Consider the following 24,701-nt stretch of genomic DNA (forward strand, 5'->3'; position numbering starts at 1 on the left):
TGAATAGATTAAAGTTATAGAAATAATGTTTTAACAAAGGTCATTTAGTTTTACATCATAAATGAGGTGGGATGGTCTTTTAAGTTTAATAGAGTTTAAAACTGGTTCTTTATCATTAGTAATATAAACACTACAATTTATGCTAGGTGGCAAATTTGGTATACAGCAACACGAAAATGGTAGAAGAAATACTCATTTTCTACCTAGATTGTCGAATTGTGAGTAGTTGAGTGTTGACTACTTGCCTTAGACAATATACATATGCAATGGCATGACTGCACAACTGAAGGGTATGAAAGGCTAATTTGTTAATCCGACTCAGTACGTTTTTCTGAGTGTATGAAAATTAAAATCTAGTCTGGAAGGGCCCCTGGAAAAGTCTTGACTGTTTAATGAAATTGAAGATAATTCCCTCTTGCCTACCTCTACAGGATACTACATGTACATTGAAACATCAAGCCCTCGACAGCAAGGTGACAATGCAAAACTAACCAGCCCCAAGCTGCAATTCAGCGGGAGCATGTGTCTGCAGTTCTACTACCACATGTATGGTACAGACATTGCGAAGCTAAATGTCATAATTAATGGGAACAACGTGTTCACCGCAAGTGGGAATAAAGGCAACAAGTGGCTGAGAGCGGCGATTGATGTCAGTTTATCAGGAAGGCGTGCGGTAAGAGATATTATCATGCCTTTTGGAGGGTGCATCGTTTATTCCAGTTGTAAGGACTTTGCGTCGTTTTTAATGGTACTCCAAATATGCCACAACACATGGTGCTTTTCCTTTGTTTTTGAGAACAATACATTTATTTAATCATAGTAATACCTACCTGCATGACTCAAGCGTATATGTCATTAAATTATACCTCCAATTTACATTCCTTGGCAACGTTATTTACTATAAAACACATTTTCCCAGTTGTAAAACTAGATATTTTCGTTTTAGGTCTTACGTTTATGTACCTCCGTTTAGATAAATAATATGAATTACTGTCGTATTTCATCAACTCCCATGGCATCCGTTAGCCTAGTGGGATAAGTGATTTTCATACTTTGTTAACTTTAATTGGCTATTGGCGTGCAATTGTTTAGGTAGCATCGTGCTCCTACTCAGATATTTTTGTTGTCACTTTAAATGCTTATCTTGATCTCTTATAATGGTTGTAGGTTACATTTGAAGGAATACGGGGCAGTGCTTACCAGGGTGACATCGCAATAGACGACTTTTTGTTGGAACCAGGGTCTTGTCCTTCAAGTGAGTAGATAAAACTGCAATATAGAGCCTTTCTCAAAATGCTCTCAATTTTACATTCTTTTCTTAGTATTACAGTTAGCCAAGAGACTATTCTCGGTATTGAGTTGATAATGCAAATTAATTTTCCTTCTCTAACAAGTTTAGTCAGATTAATTTAACTGTATACAATATAATTTTTTATTAGGCAACCAGTTTTTTAAAATGGTTAATACAAAAAACTGATTGATGCATAAAATTGCTGATACTTTTGTGTTTGAAACATGATCCTAGGGGCAAAGCAATTTAGAGTTGAATGAATTGAAACATGCATGTGGCATTGATACTTCTGCTATATCCATCAATGCCTTTTAAAGGTCACCTGAGAGTAAATCAGTTAGGGAGATTAAAATGAATTAAAATGAATCAAAACGGGCCATTTGTTCATCCTTTATCCCTTTGAATATAATGTATCCGCGTTCGCAAATATCAAGTTCTAATCGCCCTTTAAACTGAACAAAATAATTAGCAACAAAAATTAGTTCAACAGCGTCAGTGATATATATATACCGTACATTACCTTTTTCTTATGAAATAATTATTTTTCTTATTTTTAGCCTTTGGTTGCAACTTCGATACATCCATGTGCGGATTTGTTCAGGATGGCAATGATAGGTTTGACTGGACACGACATCAGGGAAGCACTTCGTCTAGTGGCACTGGACCATCCTCTGACCACACCACTGGAAATGGTATGAAAAGGTTTCCTTGATTGCGTCTTCTTCCTACCCTTTTGGTGAAAGTGGAAAGTGATCTTATTTATTCTGCAGTGAAATTTTATACCAAAAGGAGAGGATATAAGAGTGAATAGATTAAGGTTATAGAAATACTGTTTTAACAAAGGTCATTTAGTTTTACATCATAAGTGAGGTAGGATGATCTTTTAAGTTTAATAGAGTTTAAAACTGGTTCTTTATCATTAGTAATATAAACACTGTAATTTATGCTAGGTGGCAAATTTGGAATACAGCAACACAAAAATGGGAGGAGAAATACTAGTAATTTTCTACTTAGATTATCGAATTGTGAGTAGTTGCGTGTTGACTACTTGCCTTAATCAGTATAGATATGCAATGGCATGACTGCACAACTGAAGGGTATGAAAGGCTAATTCGTTAATCTGACTCAGTACGTTTTTCTGAGTATATGAAAATTAAAATCTGGTCTGGAAGGGCCCCTGGAAAAGTCTCGACTGTTTAATGAAATTGAAGATAATTCCCTCTTGCCTACCTCTACAGGATACTACATGTACATCGAAACATCAAGCCCTCGACAGCAAGGTGACAATGCAAAACTAAACAGCCCCAAGCTGCAATTCAGCGGGAGCATGTGTCTGCAGTTCTACTACCACATGTATGGTGCAGACATTGCGACGCTAAATGTCATAATTAATGGGAACAACGTGTTCACCGCAAGTGGGAATAAAGGCAACAAGTGGCTGAGAGCGGCTATTGATGTCAGTTTATCAGGAAAGCATGCGGTAAGACATATTATCATTCGTTTTGGAGGGTGCATCGTTTATTCCAATTGTAAGGACTTTGCGTCGTTTTTCATGGTACTCCAAATATGCCACAACACATGGTGCTTTTCCTTTGTTTTTGAGAACAATACATTTATTTAATCATAGCACTACCTACGTACATGCAAGACTTAAGCGTACATATCATTAAATTATAGCTACAGTTTACATTCTTTTGCAACGTTATTTACTATAAAACACATTTTCCCAGTTGTAAAACTAGACATTTTTGTTTTAGGTCTTACGTTTATGTACCTCCGTTTAGATAAATAATATGAATTACTGTCGTATTCCATCAACTCCCATGGCATCCGTTAGCCTAGTGGGATAAGTGATTTTCATATTTTGTTAACTTTAATTGGCTATTGGCGTGCAATTGTTTAGGTAGCATCGTGCTCCTACTCAGATATTTTTGTTGTCACTTTAAATGCTTATCTTGATCTCTTGCAATGGTTGTAGGTTACGTTTGAAGGAATACGGGGCAGTAATTACCAGGGTGACATCGCAGTAGACGACTTTTTGTTGGAACCAGGGTCTTGTCCTTCAAGTGAGTAGATAAAAGTGCAATGTAGAGCCTTTCTCAAAATGCTCAATTTTACATTCTTTCCTTAGTATTACAAATAACCTAGAGACTATTCTCGGTATTGAGTTGATAATACAAAAGTATTTTCTTTCTCTAACAAGTTTAGTCAGATTAATTTAACTGTATACAACATAATCTTTTCTTAGGCAACCAGTTTTTTAAAATGGTCTGCACAAGAAATTGATTGAAGCATAAAATTTCTGATACTTTTGTGTTTGAAACATGATCCTAGGGGCAAAGCACTTTAGAGTTAAGTGAATTGAAACATGCATGTGGCATGGTTATTTCTGCTATATCCATAAATGCATTTTAAAGGTCACCTAAGAGTAAATCAGTTCGGGAGATCTTTCTACCCGAATTAAAATGAATGAAAACGGGCCATTTGTTCATCTTTTATCCCTTTGAATATAACGTATCCGCGTTCGTAAATATCAAGTTTTAATCGCCCTTTTAATTGAACAAAATAATTAGCAACAAAAATTAGTTCAACAGCGTCAGTGATTTATATATAGCGTACATTACCCTTTTGCAATTGTCATGAAATAATTTTTTTTCTTATCTTTAGCCTTTGGTTGCAACTTCGATACATCCATGTGCGGATTTGCTCAGGATAGCAATGATAAGTTTGACTGGACACGACATCAGGGAAGCACTTCGTCTAGTGGCACTGGACCATCCTCTGACCACACTACTGGAAATGGTATGAAAAGGTTTCCTTGATTGCATCTTCTTCCTATACTTTTTTTTTTAATGGAAAGTGACCTTATTTATTCTTACAGTGAAATTTTATACCAAAAGGAGAGGATATAAAAATGAATAGATTAAAGTTATAGAAATACTGTTTTAACAAAGGTCATTTAGTTTTACATCATAAATAAGGTAGGATGATCTTTTAAGTTTAATAGAGTTTAAAACTGGTTCTTTATCATTAGTAATATAAACACTATAATTTATGCTAGGTGGCAAATTTGGTATACAGCAACACGAAAATGGGAGAAGAAATATGTAGCGTAGTCTAAACGAGACCAAAGGATGATAACATAACGGTTTTAATAAAGCTGCTAAAAGGCCGCCATTACTAGCCGTAATACAACAACAACTACATCCGGGATACATCTCATTCTACTGCGGAAGCCCGAAGGGCCTATGACATCATAACATCGTTACATCTCCCTTCTTGAACAAACAAAACAAAGAAATGAACTGACGGTAAGGTAGGCAATGGACGAAAGGACAAGTGATTAAACAAAACAAATCTAGCACTGTTCACTGCTCAGAACTTGTCGAAAAGTCTTTACACTGGATTCCTAGGTGGTGAAATCCCTGAGGTAAGCGGGTCTCCTAACAATCCTGCCACTTCTAGTAGAGACAGGAGCGGGAACACTTGGCGAAGCTGGCTGTAAATCTGGCTGCGAAACATCTGGTAACTGCAACGCTGAAGGTTTAGGGGGCACCTGGAGTGCCCCCTCAGTAGGTTTCCTGGTGGGGAGTAGAGTTTGAGCATTGACCTTCGATTCCCCTATGTCTCCGTCTGGCATCGCTTGAAAGTTCTCAGGAACTTTGTATAGATGTGAACGGTTTCGGCGGTAGAGCCTACCATCCTCCGTGCGGACTTGATAGGAGCGTGGAGCTTCCTAACTACTCACTTGCGCTTTAAACCACTTTGAACGACCTGGTAATGGTCGGACCCGCACCACATCACCATCTTTTAACGGTTGCAACTCTTTAGCACCTCTGTTGAAGGAGAGCGCTTGCTTGTTTTCTCTCTGTTGCAAGTTCAGGTGTACATCGGGAATGACTTTTGGTTGAAGCAGGTGGCTAGCCATGGCTAGTGCGGTACGGGTTCTACGCGAGAAGAGACGCTGTGCAGGGGTGCTGTCCATTCCTTCTGATTGTGTATTCCGGAAGTCCAGTAGACACAAGTGTGGGTCATGGCTTGCATCAGCAACTTTTTTCAAGATATTCTTTGCTGTTTTGACACTGTTCTCAGCCTTCCCGTTGGATTGAGGATACCGTGGAGACGTTTTAACGTGTTCAAACTGGTACTCGGCTGCAAACTTCTGAAACTCAGCACAGTCGAACTGTGGGCCGTTGTCTGTGGTGAGTCGGTCTGGAAGACCATATCTTGCCAGATGAGGTTTCAGCTTGTTAATGACCGCTCTGGCTGTTGTAGACGTCAGTATATCCAACTCGAAGAAATTAGAATAGCGGTCAGTTGTAATCAAGTACTGGGTGCCATTGAGCTCGAACAGGTCTGCTGAGATGCTCTGCCATGGTCGTGTAGGTATTTCGTGACATTTCAGAGGTTCTTTCTGCTGCTTCGGTTTGTAGCTGTTGTAAATGCTGCACCTTGAGATGAATTCTGTGATTTGCTTGTAGATGTTTGTAGATTTGCTTGTAGAAGGCTTCTTTGGCTCTCCTGAGGCACCCCTGAATGCCCAGGTGACTGGCATGTACTTTATCCATCATGCATTGCCTGAGGCTAGATGGTACTATAATGCGCTCACCCTTGAACACAACACCATCCTGTATTGACAACTCTTCTCTGAAGGGAAAATAGACCTGCAACTGGGAGGGTACGTCAGCCCTTCTCTCTGGCCAGCCTTGTGTGATAATAGGAGCTAATGCCTGGAGCTCTGCATCAACTTCAGTGGCACTTTTGATTTCCTGCAAGGTTAGTTTCCGAATGGGCACAGACTGCCATGTCTATATACTTAGTCTCAACCTCTGTTCGTGATCTTGTGTCAGCAACATTCCATGCTTCCTGGGTGTCAACTGTTTCTTGTTTAACCAGGGGAAGGTAAGCTCGGCTAAGTGGATCAGCCATGTGCATCTCTGTACCCTTTCTGTAGGAAACCTCTAAATCAAATTTCCGTAGACGCAACAGCATTCTCTGCAATCGCTTTGGTGCACTCGATAGAGTTTTCTTCACAATAGACTCCAGGGGTTTGTGATCAGTGTCAATAAAGGTCTTTCTGCCATAGACATAGCCCTCAAATCGCTCAACTCCAAAGACAATTGCTAATAGTTCATTTTCTATCTGTGCGTAGTTAGTCTCAGTAGGCGTCAGATCCCTGGAGGCATACGCCACAGGGTGCCCATCCTGCATCAAGCACGCTCCAAGACCACTCATAGAGGCGTCGCACTGGAGTACGGTCTTCTTTTGGGGGTCGAAAAACTTGAGCACAGGTGTCTGGGTTAGAACCTGCTTCACTTGATCTAGACACTGGCCATGAACCTCATTGTCCCAGACAAACTCATTGTCCTTCTTGACAAGCTCTCTCAGTAGTTTGGCCAAATCTGCTAGGTTGGGAGCAAACTTCTCCATGTAATTTATCACGCCTAGTACTCTCTGGACACCTTCCTTGTCCGTAGGAGGCGGCATTTCATTGATGGCTTTCAGCTTGTTTGGATCAGCCCGGAGACCCTCCGACGATATGATGTGGCCCATGTAGCTGACTTGCCTCTGTCTGAACTGTATTTTCTCTGAGTTGAGCTTGATGCCCTTCTGCCGACAACGGTTGAACACTTCTCGCAGGTTTCGGTCGTGATCTTTGAGTGTTTCCTCATCGGTGTCTCCCGCTCCGAACACCAGGATGTCATCTGCTATAGCCTTCTGCCCTGGTAGGCCTTCAAATGCAATATCAATCCCCCTCTGAAACTCCTCTGGAGCTGGGGATACACCAAACGGCAAGCGAAGCCACCGAAAGCGTCCCCAGGGTGTTCCAAAGGTAGTAGCAAAGCTACTTGGCTCGTCCAGCTGTATGTGCCAGAACCCATTTTTTGCATCCAATACTGTGAACACACGGGCCTTTGATAACAGAGGCAGCACATCGCCTATTGTAGGTAAGGGGTAATGATATCTGTCTAAAGCTTCATTCAATGGTTTCGGGTCAATACACAGTCTAACTTTGCCATTTTTCTTTGTTGCGACCACAAGTGTTGAAATCCAGTTCGTAGGTGTATCGACCTTCCAAATCACTCCAATATTTGACAACCCTTACCAAACCAAACTCTATTTTAAATGTATTTAAATACTATTTTTAAAAACTGTTTTTAACCTATTTGATGAAATAGATTGAAAATAGGGCGAAAAGTGTATTTTTAACGTAGTTTTCGATTGACTTTAATGGTGTTTAAACCTGTTTAAAACACTATTGAAACAAAGTTTGAAACGTATTTTGAAAAGCTTTTAAAAATATAGCTAAAATTCCAAAACTCGAAATCCTTTGCTAAGTTTAAAAATATGATTAAAATAGTCTGTAACTACTTTAAAAATCTCTCGAGGAACACAGCATTTGGAATGCAAACAGGATACAAATAGTTTTCAAAACAGCTTTTAATCTGCAAGACTATTTTTAAACTAGTTTAAATGACAATTTTAAAAGTATTTTGTACAAAATAGGTTTAAAATAGGTGCAAAATTATATTTTTAACATATTTTTCGACTGATTTTAAAGGTGTTAAAACCTGTTTAAAACACTATTGAAATCTGCTGTCTCAAAATATATTTCAATAGCACTTTAAACAGTTTTAAAATTACAGTGGGCCACATAGAAAAACATAAATATCAAATACATTCTAAACATACGAAAATAGCTTTAAAATAGTCTAGTAATGGCATACACTAATATATCATGAAACAGCATAAAAATAGCACAAAATAGGATAAAAGCAGTATGAAAATACAGTAACAATAGCATTAAAGTAGTATTAAAATTGCATAAAACTAATCTGAAATTAGGTCAAAAGTAGTATTAAAATAGCATAATTTAAATAGTGCTAAAAAAACCCTAAACATTACTTTGTTGTAGCTGTGAACTTTGTTGTAGCTTTCTTTGCTTGTATGGGTCTACTCTTACTTGTATATACAAAAAGCCGTAATAACAGTTGAGTCGGTGATAAAAAACAATTGTTGTTATACTATGGACTAATGCGAAACGGTCAACTAATCAATTAAAACAATGCAGAATGACAAATTGCCTTGCTGAGGACTGTAATGGCAGTTATTGGTTCTAACATGGAAAAAATAGACAAGTTCAGTAATTATTCACAGCTTGGATGTATGCAGGAAATATTTTCATTAAAATTTCAATGTCATTTTATTTTGTGTTTTAAAAATGTCAGATATAAAACAAATCTTAAAATAGCTGATTTCCAAAGAAAATATTTTTTGTACACACCAGAGTGGAAAGCGTTGAGTCATAAGAGGTCACCACTCAAATCGTTGCGAGTAGTATTACAGTTTATATTAAATCAGAACAACAGAAAAATGGTGGGAAGCTAAAAGCAGATTGTAACTCCAATATGAGCAGCCAATCAGATAAGTACTATCTGCTGGTTTATGGTTGGCAATTGTTTACAGTGCGACCACTCAAACCGGGCCACCTCGAAGATAGCTAACAATCAAAACGTAAAGTAAGAACAATAAACTGGCTGCTTCTTGTGACAGCAAGTAACAGTTTGTTTGACGGGAAAACACTATGCACACTTAAAGATTCAGACTGAGTGATAAAAGTGTTGACAAGCCTGCACGACTCCTGCCGTTCGCGGATGAATAAGTTATAAAGCCTTCATAGCTTAGCTTTAATTAGGATATCTTTTAGGGACTTTCCCTTGCGATACGAGATGATGGGGGGCTCCTTAAAGATTTCTCTCAGTAGCGGGTGATTATCTATTAGTTGCCATTTCCCCATAAGTGTGTCTTTTAGGTTAGGCAACGCCAGGTGGTATTGCGTAACAAAGGGCAGTATTTTCTTTTGTGCGGTTTTGTTTTTCTGTGCTAGTGACATTTTTCTATCAGAGAATTTAATCTCTGAAAGGTGTTTTTCTACAATTCTAGCTGGGTAACGTCTATTCTGCAGGCGTGTTTTGAAATACTCTTGTTTTCCTCAAAAGTAAGTTGAGAGGAATTTGTTCTCAGAAGCCTTAACGCTTCTCCTTTGATAAAGCCTTTCGTGACGCCTGGTGGGTGACACGAATAGAAATTCGTGTATTGAAAGGTCTCTGTAGGTTTGAAATGAGTTCGCACGTCAAGAATAGATTCCTTACTGAATCTGTCACCTTTGTACACTTTCGTGTCCAAGAATGTAGTTTCAGTTTCTGAGATTTCAGCCGTGAATTTGATCGTTGGGTGAAAACTGTTTGCCTTTAGAAGGAAGTCTTCTGTTTTGTCCCTACTTGTGTTCCACATAGATATCAGGTCATCGATGTATCTTTTCCAAAAAATGGGTTTTGTGTAACTTTGTCTCAGTATTTCTTTTCCTATTTTGGCCATAAATATATTAGCAAAAGCTACGGCCATTTTCGTTCCCATGGCTGTTCCATGAGTTTGGAGGTAATCTTTTCCATTGAATTGGAACAAGTTTTCTTGTAGAATCAGACTTAGCATTTCTCTTACATACCTGCTAGGAATTGGAGGGTTCTCCTGGTAAAATCCTTCATATGCTTCGCATACAGTGCTAATACCCTCCTCCTGTGGTATGTCCGTGTAGAGACTGGTGACGTCCATAGAGACAAGAATGGTGTTTTTAGACAGTTTAGTCTTCTCGATGAAGTTAAGACAGTCTGTTGTATCTTTAAGATACGAGGCTTGCTTTTGTGCCATTGGCTGAATAAAGTGCTCCGTACTATGTGTGTTTCACTTCTGACAACATGTAGCGTAGTCTAAACGAGACCAAACGATGATAACACAACGGTTTTCATAAAGCTCATAAAAGCCCGCCATTACTAGCCGTAATACAACAACAACTACATCCAGGATACATCTCATTCTACTGCGCAAGCCCGAAGGGCCTATGACATCATAACATCGTTACAAAATACTAGTAATTTTCTACCTAGATTGTCGAATTGTGAGTAGTTGAGTGTTGACTACTTTCCTTAATCAGTATAGATATGCAATCGCATGACTGCACAACTGAAGGGTATGAAAGGCTAATTCGTTAATCTGACTCAGTACGTTTTTCTGAGTAAACGAAAATTAAAATCTGGTCTGGAATGGCCCCTGGAAAAGTCTTGACTGTTTAATGAAATTGAAGATAGTTCGCTCTTGCCTACCTCTACAGGATACTACATGTACATCGAAACATCAAGCCCTCGACAGCAAGGTGACAATGCAAAACTAAACAGCCCCAAGCTGCAATTTAGCGGGAGCATGTGTCTCAAGTTCTACTACCACATGTATGGTGCAGACATTGCGACGCTAAATGTCATAATTAATGGGAACAACGTGTTCAGCGCAAGTGGGAATAAAGGCAACAAGTGGCTGAGAGCGGCTATTGATGTCAGTTTATCAGGAAAGCATGCGGTAAGAGATATTATCATGCCTTTTGGAGGGTGCATCGTTTATTTCGATTGCAACGACTTTGCGTCGTTTTTCATGGAACTCGAGGTCAGCGACAGCACATGGTGCTTTTTCTTTGTTTTTTAGAACAATACATTTATCTAATAATAGCAATACCTACATGTATGACTCAAGCGTATATGTCATTAAATTATACCTCCAATTTACGTTCCTTTGCGACGTTATTTACTATGAAATACATTTTCCCAGTTGTAAAAGTAAACATTTTTATTTTAGGTCTTACGTGTATGTACCTTCGTTTAGATAAATAATATGAGTTATTGTCATTTCATCAACTCCCATGGCATCCGTTAGCCTAGTGGGATAAGCGATTTTCATATTTTGTTAAGTTTAATTGGCTATTGGCGTGCAATTGTTTACGTAGCATCGTGCTCCTACTCAGATATTTTTGTTGTCACTTTAAATGCCTATCTTCATCTCTTGTAATGGTTGTAGGTTACATTTGAAGGAATACGGGGCAGTAATTACCAGGGTGACATCGCAATAGACGACTTTTTGTTGGAACCAGGGTCTTGTCCTTCAAGTGAGTAGATAAAGTGCAATATAGAGCCTTTCTCAAAATGCTACAATCGTTTCAAAGATAATTGTAGGCTACATTTGAAGGGGTAAGGGGAAGCAGTTACCAGGGTGACATCGCTATCCATGATTTCCTGTTAGCTCCGGGGAGTTGTTTCGCAAGTAAGTACATAGAAGAGATTGTCAAGGTAAGGGAGTGAATCCCCCATATAGGTCCTCCAACTAAGATAATCCCTCTTAAGTTATTTTTAGACATTGTACCCAGTTATTCCGAGGAATTTAACTCGCGCGTTACGTGGTTGTTTTTGTGAGGATCTGTTTTTGTTTCGTTTTGTTTCGTTTTAAAGCAAAGAAAACCCTCCAACGCTGTGGGGATGTCTTCTGTGATATTTTGATTACGAGCAAAGGAGCTTCGGCTCTCGGTATGTTTTAATTCATTTCGAAAGTTTAATAGGAGTTTAAATAAGAGACGGATGTCCCCTACACAAACAATAACAACTGAATGATAGGCAGAGAAATGAGTAGACAAACGAGTGCAAAGCAAACAAACGCCCAAACACAAGCTTGGAAACGGAACAAACAGATGGTCGAAAGTGCAGGAAGACGATGGCTGCCCGAGTAGCAAAAGCAGTTTAAGCAGCAACAGCAACAACGCCAAAGGCAACGTCGATTAAAAAACGACTTAGAATTCAACCTACGAATCTCGCGAGAGTTTAGATTCATTCAGTTTGTCCATGCTGTCAGAAATATCCCAAACAGAATATGCCGGTAAGACAGCGTCAAAATTCGAAAAAGAAATTTTAAACATTGGCCGTCGTATAGTTCACGTTCTCTCGAATATGCAGAATGTGGCTATTTCACGTTGTTGTTTTGTGGTCTTTTGTAAACAACGGCAAAGAAATGAATTAAGAATTATAACGCACGCTTACACCGCAATTATACTCGCTGCCGTTAAAGTTTGCTTAATTTTAAAAACTCCCTAAAACCGAATAAACAGCCAAATACTGAACAGCCAAACTAGCACAAAACAAACGAAATCCCGGCCGAACAAAGAGACGGCTGAGAGTGCAGAAAACATCTCTGCCATGACACGAAATCAAAACATATAAAATGACTTTCCCGCCATTTCGAGAAAGTCGCTTCGGCTGTCCACGCATCGCGCGATTAGCATCCTCGGAAGAACTGGGTACTATGTCTAAAAATAACTTAAGAGGGATTACCTTAGTCAGAGGACCTATATGGGGGATTCACTCTCTTACCTTGATAATCTCTTGGTATATAAGGATAACCCCGATAGACGATTTTTGATAAAATTATGGGGATCTCGTTAATAACTCTTCTATACTTCCGTGTCCTTCTCATAAGTAAACAAACGAATTCATTTTATACTTTCTCGTGCATTATGGCGGACCTGGAGTTTGAAATACGTCCAATCCTTCCGCTACTTGGAGAAAAGCATTAAAGAAAGAACTGCGAAAAGCGGCCCGAACTTACTTTTCCAAACCGCAAAACCGACTTCTTTCTCGTTATATCCAAACCATGTTTATTTCGAACTTGGCGTTTTGATTTATCGACTCTAATGAGTCTATAGAGTGACTGTCTGTACAACTCAGAGAATTCCTCGACGACGAGAATTCCCGAAATTCATTTTATTATTATTATTATTATTATTATTATTATCATCCTCACGTAATGTTTGCTTAGAGTCCTTAGGGCCGAGACCAAACCATGGTCCTGGGGCACTAGGGGATAGCCAGTTTTTAGCTTGATAGCACCCTCCTCAAAATGTGTGCTGTACCTAGCAAGGTTATCTTTTGTAGTTCACTGATGCTTAATTGGCCGGGAATTCTTCCAAGATAAGTTTCTAGTCCCTTTTTGATAGCTCCAAGTGCTCCAATGACAACTGGTATCGTTTCCGTTCTCATGCCCCACATTCGGCTTGTTTCGATTTCCAAGTCCTTATATTTGGATAGTTTTTCACTGACTTTTACGGATGTGTTTCTGTCTGATGGTACTGTCATGTCAATAAATTTACAGGTTTTCGTTTTGTGGTCTTTAATCACTATATCGGGTCTGTTGGCTGTTATTTTCCTGTCTGTGTGTATTGGCATGTCCCATAATATCGTGACATCCTCGTTTTCTGTAACTGTTTGCGGCTCATGGTCATACCACTTTTCTGATGTCTTTATATTATAGTTGTGACAGACTTTCCAATGTATATACGCGGCTGCTTTATCGTGTCTGTGGGTATATTCTGTTTTCGCAAGTTCAGGACACCCAGACACGATATGGTCAATTGTTTCGTCGTATTTGTTACACATCCTGCATAGGGGGCTAGTACCGTCTTTGATAATGCTGGCGTGGTATGATCTGGTAGCTAGGCTTTGGTCTTGGGCTGCGATTATGAATCCTTCCGTTTCTGCCTTCAGTCCACTGCTTTTGAGCCACTGGTTGGTTTTGTGGTGGTCAACATCTGCCTCCTTTATTCTCTTTGGGTATCTTCCATGTAGGGCTTTGTTCTCCCACTGCTTTGTTAATTTTTCTTGGGTCTTATTTCGTGCCATTTGTTTGGTTCTCTTTGCATATTTGGTGGTTGTTTCTTCTGCTTGTTTATCTGGTATTGTTAGGTCTAGTTCTTGTTTGAATTGTTCTGCTTGCCTTTGTATAGAGTACAATTTCTTTCTGCCATCATGTTCTTGCACTAGTTTGATTAGGGCATCATCAGTGTTCTTTAGGTATGTATCGAGCCCTATCGTGGTTGTTTTGTAGGAGGCTTCTAATTGGATAAGACCCCTACCACCAGCATTTCTTGGGAGGTAGAGTCTGTCTACATCTGCTTTTGTGTGATGCATTTTTGATAGGGTGAGTAGTTTTCTTGTTTTTGTGTCTAACCTCTTGATTTCACTCATCTTCCAGTCGATTATGTTAAAACTGTAGGTCACCACTGGGATAGCTAAGGTGTTGATTGCCTCAAATCTATTGGCAGCGTTGAGCTCCGTTTTTAGGACCATCCTTACTCTGCGGTAGTATTCCTTCCTCACTCTTTCTTTCATCTTGGCATGCTGTATACCATCACCTTCATCCACGCCAAGGTATTTATATGTGTTCTCTTGGTCTAGTTCCTTGATACAGGTGTCAATGTCAAGTTGTAAATCGGAAGTTTCTGTCAGCTTTCCTCTTTTGAATGTGGCTTTAGCGCATTTGTCCAGCCCGAATTCCATCTTGATATCATTGCTGAATGTCTTTACAATATTGAGTAGGCCGGTTTGCTGGCTGTCACTTTTTGCATATGTTTTTAGGTCGTCCATATAAAAGAGGTGGCTGATTGTTCTACCCTGGGCTTCATACCCATAAGTGGTTGCCTTTAGTAATGAGCTCAGTGGAGCAAGGGCAAGACAGAACAGGAGTGGAGAGAGAGAGTCTCCTTGAAAGATTCCACTTTTGATATTGATAGGCCTTGATGTTATCGACCCTTCAGCGTGGTTGAGGTGTAACGTTGTCTTCCAACATTTCATGCTTTCTGCGATAAAGTTGACAGTCACAGGGCAGATCTTATAGATTTCCATGCACTTTATTATCCACGTGTGAGGTACACTATCAAATGCTTTCTTATAGTCTATCCAGGCTGTGGATAGGTTCTTTTTCTTTGTCTTACAGTCCTCCAGAATCATCTTGTTTATCAGGAGTTGGTTTATTATTATTATTATTATTATTATTATTATTATTATTATTATTATTATTATTATTTCGTCATAAAGACTCGCTCAGTGAACTTTTTTCGAAATATATTGTATAAAAGTTCCGACGAGTTCATTTTTTTTCCTTGAGATCTAGGAAAGTTCAAATTATACAGTTGTATAATTTATTTATTTCCATTAAAAATCGCAAATTTACAATTTACCTACCCGCATATAGCGTATAGGCTAATCGAGGCGGTCATTGCAATAAATAGATATATAAATAAATAAATAAATAAATATATATATCTATTAATGGATAAATAAATAAATAAATAAATAGATAGATAAAAAATAAATAATAATAACAATAGTCACAATAGTTAATGTAATAAGCTCACAATAGTAACAAGTACAATGAGTCGCACTAGTGATAAATAGGACTAATTGGATGAAAGGAATTGTGAAATCAATCACGCTAGATGGCCTATGAAAATAAAGCATGTTCAATAGCTCAGTACAGATCAGAAAGACTAGAACTTTGACACATTGGACTGGATACTTAGTCTAATGTAAGGACTTTTCAGCTAGCAAAAAACTTGAAAGAATAGTCATCCGCTTTGTCTTGGGCAATAGCGCCCTGGCCTCCGGCCGCCATTTTATTGTCACGCCGCTTAAAAGCTTGTAAATTCAAATACACTCTATTACAAAACGAAGGAAAACTGTCGAGCTACTACTTTGTTATACGTCAAGTTGTGAAAACGTGTGCCGCCTAAAAGATCATTTTCAGTCATGCAAATCAAACTCTCAAGAAAAGTTTTGCCCGAAGACTTGTTTGGAAAAAAGAGGCACAAGGTAACTCGGAATAGCCTATCTTCTAAACCTCGAGATAGCTCACACTTAAACATCAGTGGCCTCGAACTTGGAAATCTTACTAATTTTAATATCGTTTTCGTACCACGACCGCCGGTTTTTTATGATTGATACCACAGTCCTCGAGAAATCGGTGTGAACAGACGATCGTGCAGAGGATAAATAGTAGTTCTACATTCAAAATTTGACCAACTTTGATGACTTTAAAGTTTATTGTTACTTCTTTCTTGGTTTAAAATCTCCGGTTATTATTTTTCTTTTCTCTTTTAAAAGGGGGGAATCAAACTTGCAGTTTGTAACAATGTTGCAATGCAAACACTATTCTGAAGATGTTCTAATTAATTTTCAGGGTTTTTTTGTGATAACCCAATTCGCGCAAAATTTTCTGAAATTCTAACGAGTGGCTCTCAAGAAAAAGGCGCATTTCCCAGGAATAAATATTCGCTCATTACTGCGCAAGCTGACAAAGCGAGAGACTCTCTAGTGTTATGTTACAGGATCGATTTTGATTGTTTTAAAAACAATGAAAGTTAAATCCCATGATCATCGCAAGTTAATGAGTTACAATGAGGTAACAAGAAATAGTAGACAAAATTAAGCCACGTGCTTCTTTTTTTACTAACTTAGTATCCATGAGCTGCATTTAACTTTGAACGAAAATTTGCAAAATGATTGTAGTAAAGGCTAAAAACCTGCAACACACTGTATAATTTTTAGGAAGAAAAGTAGTAGATATAAAATTGACATGTAAAACGATTGCTGTACCAGGGTCTGTTTGACAAAATAAAGGAAAATTCGAATTTTGGTTCCCTTCGTGGAATTTTTATATTTACAGACAGGCGCTCTTAACTTTTGCTTATTTAATCAAGTTGTTTTCTTTAATTTTTTTTGCATTCGATTTTCGATCTCAACTTTTAATTTTTAACTTACAAAATCGTCTTTTCGTTTAGATTTTCTACTTCCAAGTCGGTCTTCGAATTTTAATTAATGATTTTGGTGGCTTCGCCCGGCCTCCGTAATAAGCAGACAGATAAGCATTTCACTATGAAAATGTACTTTAATGTGATTCAAATGCATTCGTTTCTTGTAAAGGTTCTTGTGGCACTCGCTCGAAATCAAGAATCGTCGGCGGTGTCAATGCTACACATGGCGACTGGCCGTGGCAAGTTCAGTTACGTCGTTCCGCTGTCGGTTCCCCTTACTGTGGAGGCTCCTTGGTGTCAGATCAGTGGGTGGTCACAGCCACTCACTGTGTCAGAGGAAAACAGCCCAGCTCTATCATTGTGAGGTAAAATATTGATACCCAAAACGGTTGTGTCATATAACTTTTTCTTTTATAGCGGAGCTCTGGCTGCCCGAAGAGCCGCCAAGCGGAGCCTCATACTCATGTGGGAAAGAAATGAATGGATTTCCTCATGGTTGTCATGGCTAGCAGTATTGGTGGTGGGCGCGTACGACGGCGGCGAAGTTGCCCAACATGGCGGCCACACTCCAGCTATTAGGTTGACAGAGACATGCAACCTTGGTTTATGGCGTCCGTCTTTAATACTGGATATCCATGTTATGGTCAATTGACACTTGTAAATGGTATCCGCAGACCAGTTCACGTGACCATTTCGCGGGCTCAAGTTAAGAGCTCACTGAGGTCACGTTTTTTTTTAATAGTTAACAAAATTTTTTTTTTTTTTCTTGTATACAAATGCTTTTCATTTCTTTCGTTTTGTGTGTTGTGAGATTATTCAAACTCAGAACAGTAGGCCGAACAACGAGTTAGCCGACAAATTACAAAAACTACAAAATCGCGCCATTAGGGTTATCACCAAGTCTGATTACTATTTATAGTCCTACCGCCCTCCGCGGTAGGCTAGCATGGGATAATCTCTATATCAGAAGGAGAAAGGAAAAATTGAAATTAATGTTTAAAACTTTCAATGATCAGTCTCCGGAGTTCCTGAAAGGCCTATTTAAACCATTCAGCACGGACTATGGACTTAGAAATAGTGAAAACAAATTGGCTCTGCCTAAGCCCCGTATTGATATTTTGAAACGTAGTTTCTGCTACAGTGGGGCACATTTGTGGAATAGCCTTCCATCTACTGTCCTCCTCATACTCCCACACGGCAAACAAGTAAATCAGTTTTTTTGTTGTTGTTTTTTTTGATATATCTCAATCTTGTAACTGATGTTTTTACGGTGTCTAAATAAAGTGTGTGTGTATGTATGTATGTATGTATGTATGTACCTCACCGCAAAGTTACAAACGAAAAAACTCAAAATTCTCGCTTGTCCAGGGTTGGTTTAATCGGGCTTTGAACAACCCGGTCCAGGAGCTCTGCTGTTAAGTTTGGCTAAACCTATATATTAGCTTTTTGATTTTACTTGGCTGTCGATCGAGTTCACAGAGTATGCAACCTACTTCAAAAAACTCTTTGGCATTGTCAAAATATATACATGTTATTGGCCGGCTTAGGGTCGGTCCGTATAGAGAACAAATTTATATCGAACTACTTTATGTTAGTTGCATTTAGTTCATCAGTTAAGTTCTCCAAAAGTGTTTTTTCGGTGTGAAATTTTGTACGAAGTTTGAAGTTGTACTACAAAATCAATCTCCGTCCGTCGTTGCGAATCACTTGAAATCAGACTTTTCTACCGTATTAAAATTGAATAGCAGAAAGCGAGGAAATTCGCTAAGTGTATGCCACAGAAATGCTCTCAAATACAGCAAAGATCAGAGAGGTACGTACGCTCGATTGGAATTGACTTGTTTTCTACTTAAAATTGTACAGAGAGAGATAAATAGGATTACGCGCCATTACAGCGCCGAGCTGCAAACAACTTCAAAACGCTCAATTGAATTTACTTACGGTGACTTTCCTTGCATTTAAAAGTGAATAGAGATAAACTTGCTTTCATTAATCATCGATGAAAGTGTGAAACTGAAAAGGTAATAGATTCATGATTACCGCTAATTCGTTCACGATTATAGATCAACGCGACGGGTTTCGCCCGCTGTGGGGGGCTGGATGGGAAAATTCCGCCCGCTCCCGTAACCAATCAGATTGTAGGATTTGTAGAATTCCGCAAGCTCAAAAGCTGAGAAAAAAATAAATGCACATTATTACTACCATGTTATTACCATATTATTATTGCCTTCAGCCTTGTTTCCGTTACTCCGATAGGTGCATATTGTGTGTTTAAGAATTAAAAAATAACAATCAATCAATCAAACAAGGAATATGTATAGCCATAGGGGCATACGAGCACCTTCGGACTCGACTGATCGATCGACAGCCAAGTAAAATCAGAAACCCATAAAAGAAAAAGTTATTTCTTTCTCGTAGGAGCTTGGAGAGAAATTTTAAAACGCCGCCACAGAGCCCCCGCGACAGCAAAAGTCTTGGTATTCGTTCGTTTCATTTCTATTGTCCTTGATTTGTTGATGAGAATTTGGGAATGGAAACAATATCCATATTGTGGATTTCCACGATACACATTTAACCCATATAAGGCTTTTGCAAAACAAAACACCTCGATTCTTCATATCATTTGATTTAAGTCCGTTTTGGCAAGACAAACGTAAGACTGAGGCTACAAGCCTTGAAAATTATTGGAATGTTTTATTCCAAGTGCTGTTCCCTGAATCATGAGCGTTTTTCCCGGAAAATGTTTAGACAGACAGCTGTTGAAAGTGAATAGCATTTAAAAAGTGTGACTGGATTAGTTTTTCGTGGTGAATAATCTGGCAATGTGCTTTGACGTCATCTTCTGTTTCGGTGAAACCTTCGGTTACAAACAAGGCAACAAGTCAAGGTTGAAGATACTAGAAAACAAAACACAGACGAACTGGAATGGGTACGTTTAAAGGACTCGTGTTACTAGCCGTTGCTTCGTTCTTTAACATTGTTGACATTATTTGTAAAAGTGCAAGCAATAAACTATGTGGACAACCGGAAAAAGTTCTGCGACAGGACAAGCGCCAATTCGATAAGTTTTGGTTAGGACTGTTCCTGAAGGGGAATTTAGACTTACCACACTAAAGAAAGGCGAAAATGCCATGGACCGATAAATAAAGGACTAAAGGAAGCAAGCAAGCAAGCAGGCAGGCACGGAATGGATCGATCGATCGATTTCTTTCTCTCTTTCTCTCTTTCTTTCTCTCTTCCTTCCTTCCTTACTTCCTTCATTGAGTCGTCAGTCCATGGTCAGTTTTCGTTAGTGTGACAATACTTTGAAGTTACTGTGTCATCAGCTACATTTTAATTTCTTGATTATCGATTGATTATCTGTTTCTTCCTTTTAAGACTTGGCGCCCACAGACGTGTTAATCTTGTTGGTACTGAACAGGACATTCAAGTAAGCAAAGTGATCACTCATCCATCTTACAACAATCCGCTGAGCTACAGTAACGATATCGCATTACTTAAACTGGCAAAACCAGCTCAATTAAACAGGTCAGTTATTGCTCTAAACTCTTTATTGTTATGATTTTCAACTTTGTTACCGATACACTTACGTTTTACCGTCTAAAAGTCTCCGGAAAGGCCAGTTCAGGTTCTTAGAACCTAAGAAGACTAGTCACGATGTATAATTTGGGTATAAGATAACGTTAACAGTGTTACCCATGTTATTTTTGGTGACATATTTTCATGTTCTTTAAAGTGTACCTATTTCCAAAACGTTTCGTCGGATTATAGTATCTCATCATGAGCAGTATTTCCGCTATTTCAAGTTATTTTTCTTAGGCCTTGACAGCTCAAAATATCGAGGTTCAATTGTATTGATCGTACTGTAAAAAATGTCTAATCATCTGACAATCGAACTTGGCTTGATGAACTGGTGACTCTTAAGTTTCACTACCTTGATCACTGACGCGTGGAGCCATAACGAAGCTGTTTACGTTGTCTCGCTTCAACCACTGTACCGTTGCATTGCACAAAATCATCGCTTCATGTATGAGCAGATTAAAAATAATCACTAAGTCAGACCAGACATAAATTACTTAGGTGATCCAGGCTCTCCTAGTCAATAAAGCTTGGTTTCTGAGGTCTCACTATACCTGATGAAACAAAACTTTGCAATGGAATGGGTAAGAGGTCATACACTTTTTAAAGGGAAAGTTGAGCCGGTTTCGCAGGTAGCGAAATCTAGATGGAAATCTAGCCCTCCGTTATAATACATGAAGCTCAAAAAGTGAGCCTTTTGGTTGAAAACCACGACATCAATACAAATGATTTCAAGTTTCTTGTACACAGTCAGGAGAGCACTCTTGAGTAAAAATGATGAAATATCATTGCGAGAAAGATCTTCGCAATTTATTTATGCATGCTAATTTATCAGTTGCAGAAACAAAGCTTGAAAAAAAAATTTAGGACTGAATTGAATGTCAAGGCAACCCATGACCTCTGTGATTCTTCCAAGTGCAATGCCAACTGAGCTTTTGACTGAAGTCAGTTGTCTGGCTCAATAACAAAACGCAGTCTAGACAAAAACACCTGAGCAATTCTCTTGATACTTTTAACATTTAAATTACTTTTTTGGCTTCGTAAGATTGTTCTGATGCAAGAAATGTAACTTCCATTTTTCTGATGCCACCCTTAGTTGAAGTCCCATGGGGTGGGCCAGAAAAGAATTATTTTCTGCCGTTCTAATTACTAACTATATATTGAGTCACTGGCCATTCACTGGAAAAGAAACTGTGAAGAAATTACCAAGTTTAAGGATAAAAACCCTTATATTGACCCTTCCCCACAAACTGGAAAGAGAAATTACACTTACTTAGGGCCATAATTAACAACTCTGTAAATATCAATATAACGTTCTTACGAAAGTGAAGAATGATCATCGCAGTATATTTTCCAATTTAAGCAATTGGAAAGAAGAAGCCTGAAAAAAATCAGGGCTTCAACGGGATTCGAACCCGTGACCTCCGCGATACCGGTGCGATGCTCTACCAACTGAGCTATGAAGCCACACATTGGGAGCGAGGTCAATTAATTGAGTTCATATCTTCCCGTGAGGAGTGAAATGATGTGAAGTTTATATGAAATAATTCATATATGAACTGCGGTTGTAGATGAAAGTGAAGAATGATCATCGCAGTATATTTTCCAATTTAAGCAATTGGAAAGAAGAAGCCTGAAAAAAAAAAAAAAAAAAAAGTCAGGGCTTCTAAGATGATCATTCTTCACTTTCATCTACAACCGCAGTTCATATATGAATTATTTCATATAAACTTCACATCATAACGTTCTTACATCACATGCAGTTTTGTAAACATAAATAGAATCATAGAGAGAGATATTTGCTTGAATAGACTTGAACGAAAAGCTACTATTCCCAAAAAACAACAACAACAACTCTGCAATGCCGAGCGACACTTCACACGATTTTAGATTACATACTGAAACTGAGAAAAGCCTAACAACAGAAAACACTGTAGAAAATGCAAGAGATATGCCACTGAATTCATTTGGATTCATGTAAACAAAAAGTTCAAAACATTGGATAAACTGACGAAAACTTAGACAAAGTGGCACTGACAACTACCAAAGAAAAAGCATAGAATTAAATTTTTCTCCGAAAACAAACAGAAAAGAAAGACGAAACTGGAGCAAAATTCATACAATAACTGAGAAAATGACAGTTGGTATCAACTGATGTCATTTAACTATTGATGGACACTATTGATGTGCACTTTTGTGACCATTGATACACTGAATGAAATCAATAATTTGTTTTTGCTTTGCATGTCACATACCTTTGCCAGTTTGAAGTCCAGGAGGTTACCACATTATGAGAAAATATTTCTTGCCATGAGATATATATTTTCCACTAACTAAGTGTGATTACGTCATTAGTCACGTGACCATGTCTAAAAGTGCGTTTTATGTCAGTGTGAGGACAGGCATTGAATAATTGGAAAGCACTTCACATATTTGGAAGGGCAATCTTTTAGAACATTTAGAATTTGCCACGAGACTTTCTGCTGTCTCATAATTAAGCGGGCTATTCGCACGAGCGAAAAACGTTGGGGACTTGGTGGAGGGCTATATCTTTTTTTTTTTTTGCTATAACGTAAAGCAACTGAAACTTGCGTGTTACTAAACATTTTTAGGAAGATACACTATTTGTAATCTCGTGGTTGTGACTTCATTGCTTCGTGATTAGAACGTGCGGAATTTTTCAGATGACTTTAAAAGTACATTACTCCACATTAATGAACGATTTTTTGTGTCAAGTTGTAGATTTTTAAATTCAGTTTTTGAAAAGAGCCACTGATATTTCTTCTAAAAAGGCCCGAGGACGAAACTCGCAGTTGAAAAAATAAATTTAGAGTGAATTACTCAACCGAAATAGGTGACAAAATATGACAATCAAACCTACGAAAATAACATAGCAGCGCCGGTCTGACCTATGCTCCAAAAAACTAAAGCACGAACCCCTAAAGTAGAGCCTCTACAAATGAGTCCGGCTATTAGTGTCCGCGACATACTCAACAGGCACAACCAATGAATCAAAAGTAAAAGTTTGTGATTAACAGTGCTGTTGAAGTCCAGCAGGTAACAGCCCAATCTACTTGCATGCTTCAACACGTACGCACATCATGCAGTTAATTAGCATAAAGTACCTCTGACCTCAAAGAAACCTTAAAGGCATCTGATTTCCAACGACCAAGAGCACGGGTTTGCGCATCAGAATAGCCCTGTTCAGCAACATGACAGGCGCGCCCATACGAAAGCTATGGCTCTTGTACCGACTAGTCAGTGTCTAGACCACAATAAGATAAGCCCTGCTGAAGTGCAACATTAAACTGGTGAACCGAAATTGAAGTCTAATCACCTTCGACAGACCACTCGACTTGCGAAGAAACCCATCCATCAATATTATCTTGCCGACTGCCCATGAAACATTTGTCAACTTCTTAGAAGAAAGGCAATAAAAACGCTTCCAGGAAATCTATTTTGCCAATCTGATTCCCGGCTAATCGTCAACTAGTAAACACCGTAAACACCTCGAAACGCGAAAAACAAAAAAATCCATTGCGTTGAGCTGACATACTCGGCGTCACGAAGAGAGCTCCGATTTGTGCGAGCACGTGTCAGGCTTTTCTGTGATTTTTTCTTTTCCCCAGGTTCTCGCAATTTCGCAAATTGCATCTTCCCTGGCTATGAAACGGCACAGATATTGTGTTATATTGTGTTCCTCTGCTTCTTTTACAAGAGCTTCACATTACTCCATTCTAAATGCCACACTGTTGGAGATTAACAGCGTTTCCATAAAACAGCAAAAAAAAAAAAAAAAAAGTTGGATATATTTGAATATAGCAGCGTTTCAGGACTTAAAAGTCTCCCTCCTCTTGCCACACGCTTGCGGGGATTTGAGACGTTCCTGAAGTGACGTCATTCGTCACCAATCTTTCATTACGCGGTCAACTTCATTGGGTGTGGCCGAAGCGGGAAATTCAAAGCTTGATTTCATGGCAAAAAAAGCATCAGAATTCATTTTTTCGGTTTGAATACATTTTTAGATGTTATAGAGATATCAAAACCACAAAAACGCTGTAGGCCGTACGGACACTTTAAGAAACTCGCATATTAACTCGATACCACAGTAGCGGGTTTTCTTACATAAGCTACATTCTTAAGTCAGAACAAACGCAAAAGCTCACGCGTACAATCGGCGCGAGCATACATTATTCATTCACAGCGCGAAATCGAAGTCTTGTTTTCGACCCTGAAAAACTCACCTTTTCCATTAGCTCAGAGCATAAAACTACAAATAAGCTTGTGGAGGTAACGTGGCCGAATGGTTAGTGCACCGAACTAGAAATCCGGAGATCGCCGGTTCAATTTCCGCTCTGACCACTAAGTTGGAGT

General features: G+C 38.7%; 1 protein-coding gene and 2 pseudogenes across 2 annotated transcripts in view; 1 reads left to right on the forward strand and 2 right to left on the reverse strand.

Moving 5' to 3' along the window:
• The window catches only part of LOC110050908 (MAM and LDL-receptor class A domain-containing protein 1-like), a 40,670-nt gene that overhangs the window by 14,392 nt on the left and 1,577 nt on the right, over positions 1-24,701 (forward strand). Inside the window, exons 21-30 of one of the 2 annotated variants that reach the window (XM_089275296.1) lie at positions 432-673; positions 1,168-1,255; positions 1,849-1,983; positions 2,530-2,771; positions 3,270-3,357; positions 3,959-4,093; positions 10,461-10,702; positions 11,195-11,282; positions 16,918-17,113; positions 20,127-20,276. In XM_089275296.1, coding sequence (XP_089131422.1) covers positions 432-673; positions 1,168-1,255; positions 1,849-1,983; positions 2,530-2,771; positions 3,270-3,357; positions 3,959-4,093; positions 10,461-10,702; positions 11,195-11,282; positions 16,918-17,113; positions 20,127-20,276 — 1,606 coding nt within the window. The remainder of the gene's footprint in view (positions 1-431; positions 674-1,167; positions 1,256-1,848; positions 1,984-2,529; positions 2,772-3,269; positions 3,358-3,958; positions 4,094-10,460; positions 10,703-11,194; positions 11,283-16,917; positions 17,114-20,126; positions 20,277-24,701) is intronic. The other variant, XM_089275301.1, reaches the window with a different exon arrangement.
• LOC149118987 (uncharacterized) lies at positions 8,870-9,697 on the reverse strand (annotated as a pseudogene).
• Positions 13,024-14,926, reverse strand: LOC149118988 (uncharacterized; annotated as a pseudogene).

This window comes from Orbicella faveolata, unplaced genomic scaffold (genome assembly GCF_042242905.1).
Source record: "Orbicella faveolata isolate gen_17 unplaced genomic scaffold, um_ofav_v1 contig_1, whole genome shotgun sequence".
In the NCBI taxonomy this organism is placed as follows: Eukaryota; Metazoa; Cnidaria; class Anthozoa; order Scleractinia; family Merulinidae; genus Orbicella; species Orbicella faveolata.